Here is a 13505-nt window from a genome sequence, read left to right as displayed (position 1 = left end):
CTTTCATACTCATCACTTCATTCCCCCTGGCACCGGATCCAGATGAAAAGGTACCCAAAGGCCCTGGCACCTTCTCACATATACGACTAGTGTGAGCTTCATCATACAAGCCTGCTTAGGGAGGGGTTGAGAGCATGTGAGACAGACGCTGTCCTTCAGCTTCCCCTGGAGTGGTATGAAGACACACGAACTGCTTCTCAAGAGTCACTACACGTATTGTATTTATTTCTATTTAGATATAACAATGTGTTTGTATCTTCCCCAAAACATTATGATTTGTGGATTAAAACGTGTCCCATTTCTCTTCACAGTAATGTTTTTGTTAGTATAAAGCCCCCCAGAGTTATCAACATGTAAATATTTGAACACCCAGATATGTATTTCAGCTTTGTTAGTGCAAAATTGAATGAGATGGCATTTCAAATATATGGCTGCCAAAATAGGTCTTTATAGATTTAAAAAAAAAAAAAAAGGGAAAGAAAAGAAAAGAAATTTCTGGCAATTCAAATGAACATTAACAAAAGAATCGCTTTAAATGACAGTAGCACATAAAAAGTAGGTCTTCAGCAGCTTGCGTTATACCCTGGTTAGGGTCAACATTAAATGACAAGTCATGATTATATGTAGCAATCCGACCACTACAAATGCTTAAGTTTGCTTTCAGAGGCAAAGCTCTGCTGTTTCATACATTACTTACCTGTGGGACACTGGTCAACAGTTCTTGCACACCCGTTCAGTAATCACCTAGTTGTGTCCAGCCTGAGGCTAACTGAGAGTGAAAGCAAGAGCATATCAAAAAAAGTGATCTTCTCGGGGCAAGCCTACTCTTGCTATCCAGAGCTGGAAGGAAGATCATCTGGCGGCTCTCGCAGCATCCCGCTGGCTTCATTTACACATCTCAGATTGAGTTTAGAAATGCGGTGCTAAGACAGTTTAACACACATGCAAAGATACTTCTGATGCGGCTACCAAGTTGCTTAAGAAAAAAACAAACCGCCGCAACAAAAATACTGATTCGTACTGAAGGAAGTGATAGCAATCAAATGTTTCCTTACCCAGCCTGTAACATAAAAACCACTCTACGTAGTGGCATTTTCATTTTTCAATACAAAACATGTCCAGGAAAGAAGGAGAGAGAAAGAGAAAGAGAAGTCTACAGAAATGATTTAAAATGTGTTGCTCCTGAAATCAGAGTCTGATTACTGAGTAATCGGTGTTAGCTTCTGGTTTTGCAAAGCGTTCACACAATACAATGATTTTGCAGAATCATTTGAAAATTCTAGGATTTTCTGTACTTTGCTTCACATAAATTTGGTTTACTTTATATTTTGTGAGACTTTACACAGGTTATCTATACTAGTATCCTGACATCCAGAGATGCATACAAACGACTAGGGAGGGCAAGGTTCTTTGCGTAAATCTGATATCTTTTATTGGACCAACTCAAATAGCTGGAAGAAATTCTACTTTGCAAGCTTTTGAGCACAATATTTTTACAATACGACCAGGACACTCATTAAGCAATGTAAGGAGAGTAAAGACCCACTCCTTCAAAACATTTATAAGCTCTTATGAGATTCTGAGCACCATGTATTCCTACTAAAGCCAGCATCTCACAGTATCCTGGGCTGCAGACAAAGCCAAAGAGTCCACATAATTGCTAGTACTTGCTGGGGGGTGGGGGGTGTTTATACTTTTTTAGCAGGACTGTCTGTGGCCTGGTTTGTCTCAAGTCAATATGGACTAGGTCCACTAAAAAGTAAAATGTCTGGACACCCAGGGTTTAAAATCTCAGCTCATACGGCCTTGGTTTAAATTACAAAAATAAAATATCCTGCCTGCTTTCAGAAAATCATTGATTCAAAAAAGAAGAAGAAAAAAAAAACAGCAGTGAAATCTTCATTTCTTCAAGGCCTTTTTCCCCCGCTCCTCTAACTACTCCTTGGCTGATTACAACACTGTGGGTGGACTAAAACTAGCCCTTAGCCTCTGGGAAAGCATTAAAACCATCAAAATGAATTTACAACCGAGAATTAATTATATAAGCAGTATGTTACTTTAAATCTTCTTCGTGTATCCTGATTTAAGAAAATCGTCATTTCTGTAGTCCCTGCCTGAACTAAAACACAAAGAGGCCTTACAAAAAATTAGCCATGCCAAGAAAAAAAAAAGTTCATTAAATTCAGAAATCAAATCTTGTGTGTCCAATGAATGCACATCAGCTTGAACTTGGAAAGTGGGATGCAAAATCTATGCCCATGTAAGGAAAAGTACTTTTAGGTTTTACTCTTCATTAACTAGATACCAATTAACAAATGACCCAGACAGATTTGCTTCTAGAGTTACTGCATGTCTTTCAGATTCTCCTCACTAAAATTTGGTGTTGTGGTCAGGAAGGTAGGGATAGTAACAAAAGAAACTTGGATGCAAATGCAAAACTGCCACCCATCAAATAGTTCTGAAGCTGACATCTCTGCCCCAATAAACAGAAATCCAGAACTGGCCAGCCAGATATGACCATTAGAGCTGGACTTCCCACCTGATATCTTAGGAATTGGAGAAGCCTCAATTATGTGGCCAGAACAGACTGTCTGGTTTGACCTTCTTTATAAAACGGGCCACTTAATTTCATTCAGTTACTCATATATTGAGTCCAATCAACTGTATGACTAAAAACACACGTGGCAGAAAACATCTAGTCTTGACTGGAAGGCATCAAGAAATAGAGGATCTACTCGTTCTCTTGATAACTCATTCCAATGTTTAACCAACCTTATTGTTAAAAAAAATAAATTAATAAATTAAAATAATCCTTTAGCTTTCTTCCTATGGAGATGTCCAAAAGAGAATGTGAATACATTCCACTGAAAGTCCAAGGACAATTTCTAATGCTATCTTCTAAGTGCACTTCTGATTTGAATGGTAACAATTGTATTCACCGCACTGCACAAATAAAAAATTAATCTTGCAATCACTACCAATTCTAAATGGCTTTATACCGCTTGTATTTCATATTAGTTACATAAAGAGTTACATAAAACACTTGCGCAAAAAAGAAATCTTGCCTGGAACTTTCATACAGCTTTATTAGTCAACAGATTTTGGCCATGCCTGGGGAAACTCAACATACATTAACCTACAGGATGACAGGGGATAGGTAAGGAAGCCAATGTGGAGAAAAACACATGGGGACTAGGCAGAAAAGAAGAATAGTGTGTGTGTTGGGGAAGGACGCGGAAGGGAGAGGGGCTGTGCAGAGGGAGACGAGCAAATAATTGTGAACAAAAAAGGGGGAAATATTCAGAAAAAAAACTGCTGTCCCTGGGCCAACCAGACTTGCATGCAGCAGATAACCCAATATGACTTCATCCTGAAAAGTACACCAGGGGTAATATTTTTCTGGGATTTGTCCAATTTACCAGGTACAATTTCTCTAGTGTATTTTGCATAAGGAGGATTGACTTAAACACATCCACACTCAAGCATGCATGGCATCTTGCTCCATTATTCTTTGGGGTTTTAAAACATGCTGTGGACACTGAAAAGAAATACCGACTTTATTGATGTCTCATTTTCCTCGTTAACTTGCACACTGCTGTAAGCAGGGTAGTCCCATCCCATCTTGCTCTGGTGGATCCTCTGCCAAAGAAAGGCTTCCAAAGGCCAACATATTCACAGATGTGTATCTCTGAAGTCAAGAGGATTTTATCAGGTGTAAATAGAAGAGAACTGCCCTGATGCTGACTTTGGATGGGGCAGCTGGCCAAGAGTTACATAATTAAAATAGAAGGAAGATATTGTGGGAGGGAGAGGCGGTCCCAGAGAGAGACAGACAGTCTCTGGCTCACAGGGGTGAATTGCCTCGGATAAATTCCTGCCAGGGCTTTGAAAAAAAACAAAAACAAAAAACAAAAACTCAGCACAGCAAGCTTGAGCTGGACTTTATATACAATGGGAAGGCATCAGAAAGGGGCAAAAAATCAGACCAAAATAATCCCTGTGCTGCTAAGCCATTCTGCTGCCCTACTGTGTGCTGATGGGGAAGGAATAAAAGCGCACAATTCGTACATGCCAGAATTTGGCACCCAAATGATAGGTACCTGTTTGCTACAGGATTTCTGTTTAGTAACATAATATTGTCAGCGTGCTTGTTTGCTTGGTTAGCTAGTATATCTGAACAGATTTAAAACAATGGCTGTGGAGGAAAGCTTTGCTACTAATGGTCAAGTTCTCTTCTCTGTGGATGCATCTACATGTGCACATTTACTAAGCAGTAACTGAAATTACAGCACAGTATGGGTGCTTATCTACACGTGCATGCCTGTACTGCGCAGTAAATGTGGCAATTTATGCTAACTTGAGCACAAATGTGATATCTGCATTATGCAGGTATGAAATTTATGCCTAATTAGATACTGCACAACAATGCACGTGTAGACATGCTACTGCACAGTAACACGGTGGGCCTCTCTGAAGGGTCTGCCTGACACTAGGGGGCTAGCCCAAGCTCAGGCCCAGGTCTCCTGGCTGGCCATCTGTCCTGGCTTTAACTTGGGGCTCAAGTTAGTCCCAAGGGCTGGCAGCCATATGGTCAGAGGCTGGAGCTCCCGCCCTGCCCCACCCCCCTCAGTGGCTACAGGGGCACATGGTAAGCTGCTCTGACCCGGGACTAAATTAGAAAACATTCTCCTACCTGTGTTCTAGTGTCTGTCCTTAATCCAGACTATTCATTCTGGTGCATAGTTTGTGTCTGACTGCACCCACCGAAGATGCCAGAGTTGCCACACAGGTATTTGGTGCACTGGAGTAGGTATACTGCATTCTGGTATTGTGGTCCAACAAAAGATATCACCCATCGCAAAAGATACCACAACATCACTTCCAGACTTTAAACTGAGATAAACAAGTGCACTACTGGGCTTAAAAGGACAGGATTTCAATCCCATGCAAGTAATTTTCACAATATAATTCATACAGGCTATACCATGTGGCTCACTGTGAAGAATGTAAAACAAGCCATTTTCACACCATTTTAAAATGCAAGCTCACAAAGGAATAATTACATGAAATAAGACTTTTATCTTCTTGCTCACAATGGATGCCTTTCCTCTCTGCAGAAGACGAGCACAAGGGCCATGGACTTCTTATGCCTACCGTAAGCATAAGCTTTATTTACACAGAGTCAAGGTTTCATAGCTTTTGTGCTGGCCTTCTTAAAAATTAATGTATGACAGAAGTGTCTTTAATTACTTTATTAATGCAGTTTGATATAAAACTGGTTAGACCTTTGCCATAACAACAGCAAAAAGATATCCTTGCAATCCCGAGCCATCTGAAATCAGATGATGAAGGAATTAAATCAAACCACCAGTTAGCATTTGAAAGATTCCATTTTTCCATGAACCAAATGCATAAATACAGGCATTATTGCACCTGGATAGCTGTGATTTTCATATACCTGGCAAGACACTGTTAATTTACTTATTTATGTGGGCCTCATTCTCTAGATTTGTGAAGAGATATATTCTGCAGTTTTTCATGTTTGCTTAGACAAGAAAAAAAAACAACTCCTGTTATATCAGTAACAATCTTAAAGAAATACATCTTCAGGTGAAGAGTGCATGTACACAGCAAATGCTGAAGAAAGAATATTTGAATGGGGATAAAAAGCTATTTAAAAAAAAAAAAAAAGAAAGAAAAGGTGGTGGGGGGGTGGACTTCCTTTAAGTAAAACACGTGCTTTCCCTAGGAGATACCCACCAGCTAAATCATTGTGCCAGAGCTGCTGATTTCTCCTAAGAACAAGCACATGGTGATTAGACAAACTACCAGATCATCAACTATAATCTACGTAATGGTTTTTAGTGGGTCTGGAAGGGGGTAAAAGATGGGTCTATTAATTCAACTGCCCAATTTAGAAGGAATGCGTAAAGTTTGAAGAACATTTTGAATTCCTGTGAAGCAATAGTTCTCAGTGCCTGATTAGGTTATGGGCAGGTGATTTATTCACCTTGAAATACAAAAGGGCAGGACTTCACTGTAGACCAGCTGTTCCACAGTAGCTGCTTGTGTGCATGCTCTTAGAGCAATGATTAAGCTCTACAGGCTTAGGCCTCATCTGCCGAGGGGGAAACCACCACCCATTACCACCGGGTTAGAACATGTAGATTGGCAACTGCTATGTAAGCAGATGATGTACAGCAAATCACCTTCCTTCTTGTATTTCACAGCAAACACTTTACAGATGATGTACAGCAAATCACCTTCCTTCTTGTATTTCACAGCAAACACTTTATCTGATCTTGTACTAAGACAGCCAGCTGCTGCTCCAAAAATGTAATCCTGATTTAGCCTAGCAATTGCTAGCCTAGCCTAGCAATTCACCTTCAGTACGGGGAAACTCAAGGTGATACAGACCTCCTTTAGTGTGACTGAAATGGAAGGAGATCCCTGCACAAGTCCCTAAGATCACTTCATTGACTTTCTTCAACTCCTTCCTTAAACATTCACCCCTGCTGCAAATCTCACAGATAATGTTCCAAAGGCTAGACTGGGGGTGCTCAACCCCTACTCCGTGGGGTTTCCCATGGGTCTAAAAATTTGGTGACAAGGGAGTGGTGGCAGTATTAACTACCTCTCCCCTGTTGCCAATTTTCTGAACCCATGGGGGAGCCTGATAGGCTGAATAGCACAGCCCTGTGTGCTAGATTGGGTGTGCAAGGCTGGTGTGGTGCAAGCCCTGGCTGAGATGGTGCAGGGCCCAATCCTGTGCACCAACCCTGGATAGATCCAGCCCATGAACCAGCCCCATGCCACCCATCTGGTCCACAATTTGAGCACCACTGGGTTATGACTGGCTGGCTATGACTTCTTAAACAATACTATCATCTTTTTACCTTCAGCTCCCTGCACTATCAGATGTATACACCTCTTGACTTGCACCTTATACTTAAGAAGCAAGCTCTTTAGGGCAAGGGCTGTGTGTACAGGCTATGTGTATATACAGTTATTAACTGAATGAAGCCCAAGAGGAATGAAGGCGAAGTCTTCTCTCCATCTCTCTCTGAAATGCTGGTATGAAGAAGGTTCCTGGGGAAAATGGGTGAAAGCAGAACAACCTTTGCATTTACAGTTTGTCAAAATGGTTGCTTGGGTCCTAGGAAACTGTGGGCTTGGAGCAGCAGGTAAGGGTGCCCTAAGGAAAATCTGGAACTGTGTGAGTTCTACACCCTGGCAAAACATTTGTTTAAACCCAGCTGTGCCCCTCTCCAGCACCATGCATAACTCAGCCGCAGAGATTTCTATGTTGTTTGTGGCAGGGCTGCATGCGAGAAACAAAACTGGGGCTTCTGGTCTCCTACCAAGCTGCTGCTCCTCCCAACACTCCTGGTGCAACAGCTAGAGGAGGCTCCCACTCTCTCGTCTGCAACATAGCCAGGCATAGCTGGGAGAGCTGAGGGCCACGCATGTGTGGTGCAGTGGTCGGGGGTAGAGCGGGACATTGGTACACGATGCACCTGTGAGATGAAGATGCTGGGGCAGCAGGGTTGGAGGTTGTGCGCGTAGTGTGTGGTCCAGAGGGCCCATGGTTTGCCTTGGTGCGGCCCAAAGACAGGCAGTCCCTGCTGATGCAGCCTGCGGGACATTTGGCCCTCACCTGGTTAGAAGTTGGAAAGGCCTGCTTTGCGGCCAAAATTACTTCGATTAAAACCCTGTGATCAAGCATTTCTGTACACAGCTTCACTGAGAAAGAATGGCAGATGAGTCTCAAAGCCAGGGCTCCAGAAGGGAGAATTCAAGAGACCGCAATGCTATTTCAAGACATGCTCTTATGACCCACTCTGCGTAGAGATGGTGCTACTTGTTAGCAATAGAGCACTCACTGTAGCTTATTGTATTTCTCTTCAGTGGTATTAATGGGAGATGCTGAAAAATTATATTGCGATTGTTGCACTAAAGTGAAAAGCAGCCCTAATGCAATTATTTATACCTTCAGGAATGAAAACAATGAGATGATATTGTCTTGAATGACCTTTCCTAAGTATGGGGATATAGCACCTTGCACAATAGACTCTTGGTTCATGTTTCAATTACTGACCTTTACTGTGGAGAAAATTAATGCAATTTTCATCGTAATCCACCCGTACAAATAAGATCCATACGGAAGGTTTCCACATGCTAAATCTAACACAAATGGAAAATGTCAGCTGTTTGCTACTGGAGGAATTTGACTTTTATTTGTTCAGCTAGAGCCTTTTTGAACTGTGCTCATAAAACTTGGTATATTTTTGGTACCAACTAGTGCAACAGAGAATTTCTTGTATCAGGAAAAAATGACTTTTTCCCCCCTTTGGGGATTTTTTTCCCCCCAAGCACAAGCTACTTGATATTTCTTGGAAGCTGAGAAATAACTTGGCTCGCAGTCATAACTTCATTAGATCTGAACTTATTATTGTAGATCTCACTAGCTAAGCAGGGCTGGACTGGCTCACAATTTGGATAGGAGACCTCCACAGCAACAGGAGGCAGTGCTGATTTGGGGAAAGGGCACTATTCCCTCCAACTCCCCCTCAAATTGATTTCCAGGCCTGGCAATAGCCATGAATTTGCTTTTTCTCTTTTGGAGGAAAAGCAAAACTGTGATCCGGGCAAGCTGAAGTCATGAAAGATTCCAAGTCTCTTTTTAAAGAGAGTATGCTATTGCATTTATGCACAAGGGATCTGCCTACTCATCCAGTGCTACAGCAATTAACTACACGGGGGGAGAGAAACAGAGATGGGGGGAGGGTAAAGACAATGACCAGACAAGTTGCATACATTTTGACTTGTATGTAGCTTGTCTATACCTTTGTACTGGGGAGTGAAAGATGCCTCGGTGAGGTCATTTTAAAACAATTCCTACCCCAGACAGCCTGACAGACCCCAGAGCTGACATGATGCAGTCCGGACTCCCCATCCAAAATGGCAAGGATCCGAAAAGACATTCATCCACGGAGCAGATTGTGCCAAAGGGACGCAATGCTCTTATCTTGCACAGTACTCTGTGCTGGTATTTGTGGGGGAAAGGGCGAGCTGGCAATTAAGCCCTGTCATTTTCAAGACAGATAGTTTAGGTGGAGGGGAGTTAATCTGCTCTTCTGTTTTTGAACTCTGCGTCTGTGCGTTTCTAATTTGTAAACAGTTCATCTCTCCGAGGGCGTGTTACAATTCCCAGAAGCATGGTCTGTTATGTCTAACATGCAACAGAATCCAGAAAAGCTCTGTGTGCGAGTATTTTGATACAACACGATGATAGGAAACAGAAACATTGACCTTGTGTTCCCAGTCCCAGCTAGCAGATTTCAATGTTAGGAGTTCCTGTACTAGGGGAAAAAAAAGTCCATCCAACTTTTATTTTTTTTTTTTAAGTGCATTTTTTCTGTTGAAATGTAGACATCACATTGAGATAATGGCATCAAACTATAATTAATTAGCAAAAGTGCTCTGATCCCCATCCCTTCCCTACCACTGCCTTACTTGAAATACTATAATGTACTTAAAAAAATGAATCTCTCCTCCACTCACACAAGTAGCTCCCATATAATATAATGGGGAGCTTACACTATTATAAGGGGGCTTAATGGGGAGATTATGCTATTATAAGGGAGTATATACCCCACAAACTGAGAAGCGAATACCTGCAGAGATGGTCCATTTTACGGTTACTGTGAAACTAAGGTATAGAAAGTTATGCTGCGGGACATTTTGTATTGCAATGGCACAATTTATACAAAGGCTGAAGGGCCTCCATTGAGTGGTGTGTTCCTATGAACCTGGCTCTGAATGGCTCATTTTGCAATAAAGGATTGTAGTGCATGGTCCACAGGGAATTCAGGACAATATGTTGATTCACCACACCTTTAAAATAAAAAGGAGTGGAGGGGAGAATCTGTGCAATAATCCCTGTCTCTCCCAGTAGCAAAAATCATTAGGTTAATCACCTTGTTTAACTGCAACAATCATAGGAAAGCAGGGCTGGAAGGAACCTCATGAGGCCATTTAGTCCAGGACCCTGCTCAAGGCAGGATCACCCTTGACTCCAAGCCAAATGTCTGTCTTGAAAATTTCTGGCCTTGAAAATTTCCAAGGATGGCGATTCCATAACTGCTCTACGTAGCTTGTTCCAATGCTTGACCACTCTCGTAATCCAAACCTCATCTCCAACAGAGAATAATCTGTCTTTATCCTCTCTATAATCACCCTTCAGGTAGCTAAGATTGAATCAAATCGCCTCTCAGTCTTCTCTTCTCTAGACTAAACAACCCTAGTTCTTTCAGCCTGTCTTTGTAAATCAAGCTTCTCAGCTCTCTAATCACTTTGGGCTCTCTGCTGGACTCTTTCCAATCTGTCCACATTCTTCTTGAAGTACGGGGCCCAAAACTGGCCACAGGACTCCAGGTGACGCCTCACCTTTGCTGAACAGAGCAGAAAAATCAGTTCTCTTGATTTGTGACACTTCTGTTAATGCAACCCAGTATGCTGCTGGGTTTTCTGTTGCTGTTTGTTTGCTTTTTTAAAAGCAAGAATACAGTTCTGGCTCCTATTTAGCTTATGATCCACCATAATCCCCAGGTCCTTCCCTGCAGCCTTGTCAGTCATTCCCCAGTCTGTATTTGTGCACAGAGTTACTCCATTTCACTTGTAGGACTGTGTACTTGTCATTGCTGAATTTCATTCTGGCTGATTGTGGACCATTTTTCTGGTCTATGCAGGTCATTCTGGACCCTAGCCCTACCCCCCCAGAGCTTCTGCAGCTTCACTTAACTTAGTTAAATCCACAAATTTGCTAAGTGTGCACTCAATCACATTGTCCAAATCATTAATGAAAATGTTAAACAATACCAGACCCAAGACAGAGACCTGGGGAACCCCACTTGATACCTCCTCCCAACTAGACATTGAGCAATTAATAACTATTCATTGAACACAAGGATCCAACCTGTTTTGTATCTACCATACAGTATTTTAGTCTAGTAGTCTGTATTTCCTTAGCTTGTTCATGAGGAAGTTTTGGGAGACTGTCAAAAGCTGCGCTTAAATCAAAGTCTATCATATCCAATGCTCTCCCTGCAACCGCAGAGTCTGTCATTTTATTACTGAAGGAGATCAGGTTGGTCAGGCATACGTTGCTCTTGGATCTTAAGAAGTTTGATCATTTTCTGCTTTTTTGTTTTTCTTTGAAAGAACGTTATCACTGAGAAAACGTACGCAAGTTTATTTTAGTGCTAATACCAACACCAGAAATGTTCAGGAGCCAGCAGAGAACTCTGTGGATTTAGGATCTTTGCATCAAGGAACGGCCACAACTCTGTACAACTAAGCCAACTAACCACACCGTGCGAATAATCACCTTTAAATTAAATGACTTGGAGCCATACTTGTTGCTTACAGCCTGTGAGAAATCCATAGCCTAAACAGTACCAATAAGTAGTACCAACTATTCATACATAAGTTTAAATAATAAGCAAAATACCATACTTGTAAAAGGTGAAACTTTCAAAAGGTTTTTTTAATGGGGGTGTGTGTGTGTGTGTGTGTGTGTGTGTGTGTGCGCGCGCGTGTGCACGCGCATGCACATGCACATGCATATATGGGTTTTTTGGTTGTTGCTTGCTTAGCAGTAACCTTGATGCATACAGATAAACTTAGCATGTGCCCTAATGGTGGAACCGATACACACTTGAATGATTAAAAATTTTACCTGAGCATCCTCTTAATATGTGGAATATTCAAGAAGTCACATGTTATCTGTTATATAATTGAAAAGAAGTTTCCAGGAACCTTGTGAATATTTACTTCCTAATGTCAAACTTTCTTTTCCAGGCTGTAACTTGTAAAAATAATTCTGCACCTTTTAGCCCTGAAGTATATAGACCATCAAATTCTCCGTTGCTTAGTTGTGTTCTCTCTCAACTGTATACATTAAGTTCCCTTAATCTTTTTTCATGTGTCATGCCCTCTAATCCTTTTTATCGTTCGTCAGCCTAGTTTGATAAACTGAAAAAAAATCCAATGCATCCTTCATAGTGATGTATAAGGATGAGAAAGTATGTTCAGTGAAAAAAAAAGACCTCTCTCCAACCCCAAATCTTTGCATGTTCAGCAGCTGAACTAAATTTAAAAAAAATTCGGAGGCTCTGAAATGTTAAGATAATTCTCACCAGCCCTCAGCACTTCTGAGCTTCAATTTGGACCAAAAATGGAAATGCCAAATCCCATAGGAAATATTTTTCTTGTCGACTTTCCCTCTGAGATTGGAGCTGGAATTGTTGGGAAATCTTGCAGTTGGGAAAAAGAAAGTTCATTTGCATGAACTGTCACCATTTTGAGAACCCTAGAGGAGCTAAGTGCGACGTGTGTCTATGCGCTGCAAATAAGCACCTGCGCTTTGGCGTACTTATCTAAACCAAACTTGAAATAGTTTCAGGTGTGCTAACTATTAATTTCCCTAGACTATGAAGAGGAGAAAACCAGCTAAAGTGGGGTAAGAATGCATCGTTCTCATTCTCCTGGTTCTGTCTCATCCTAGCTAATATATCCACTAGAGACGTGAAAGGTTAAATGTTTAAATGATAAATACCATTTATGCATTACTGGTTCATGTTTAGTGCAGGGCACAGTCCAGTGGGGAAGGGAAGTGGCACAGTGCACCAGGAGCGGCAGGGTGGGCAGGTGGATGGAGAGAAGAGGAGAGCAATGAGGAGGAACTAATACCCATAGCTAGTCTGCTCCCTTCCTCTTAGCGCGCCAGTGGCTGTAGTGGGCTGGGAAAGCCATTTACCTGCTGCTGCCACCCGCAGCTTCACGTGGACTGTGTTGTCCAGCAGGGCTTGCCACCACCTCCTTCCCTCCCTATCAAGGGGCCTGGGGAGTGGCTCCCAGCAGCAGCTGTGTCCGAGCGGGTCGGTGTGTGGCCCCTGGCTCCCCGTGTTGCTCCAGGCAGGTAGCTGCAGCCCCTCCCTGGTGGCAGGGTAGGACAGGGCAAGGCAGGCACTGAGCCAGGGAGCTACACACCCCAGCCAGGACTAGGTACGTGTTATCGATTAACCATTTCACAAATACAATTAGAGAAGGTCAAACAGATCATTTTGAAATGGTATATACATCCTTAGTATCCACATCAGACAATTACCTTGTCATCCTCATCTTCATCCTCATCCATGCCCATAATCTCCTGAAAAGCATACATCCATATTAAAACCAGAACATGTCTTCCTCAGGACACAACCAAGCACTCACAACATTTATGGAACTGTTAATAGTGTTTCCTTTTGTATATTTTCCCTCGTTACAACCGGTGTCATTCTCAAATTGGGCTTGTCAGTCAGCCACAAATGGATTATGTATACACCACGATCCAGAGGATCAACAGTTGCCTGCTCAGTTTCCCCTGCAATTTATCTGCAAACCCTCCTCTAAAAAAAAAAAAAAAAAAAAAAGCTAAGAATCAATTGAATATATTAGAG

General features: G+C 42.0%; 1 protein-coding gene across 2 annotated transcripts in view; it reads right to left on the bottom strand.

Moving 5' to 3' along the window:
- Positions 1 to 13505, bottom strand: part of MCTP2 (multiple C2 and transmembrane domain containing 2) — a 139477-nt gene that overhangs the window by 14016 nt on the left and 111956 nt on the right. For both annotated transcript variants that reach the window (XM_019533768.1, XM_019533769.1), the window contains one exon: positions 13172 to 13213. In XM_019533768.1, coding sequence (XP_019389313.1) covers positions 13172 to 13213 — 42 coding nt within the window. The remainder of the gene's footprint in view (positions 1 to 13171; positions 13214 to 13505) is intronic.

The sequence above is a fragment of the Crocodylus porosus genome, unplaced genomic scaffold (genome assembly GCF_001723895.1).
Source record: "Crocodylus porosus isolate Cpor-Errol unplaced genomic scaffold, CroPor_comp1, whole genome shotgun sequence".
NCBI classification, from domain to species: domain Eukaryota; kingdom Metazoa; phylum Chordata; order Crocodylia; family Crocodylidae; genus Crocodylus; species Crocodylus porosus.
The sequence above is the reverse complement of the archived record's forward strand: the minus strand, read 5'-3'. Positions and strand labels throughout refer to the sequence as shown.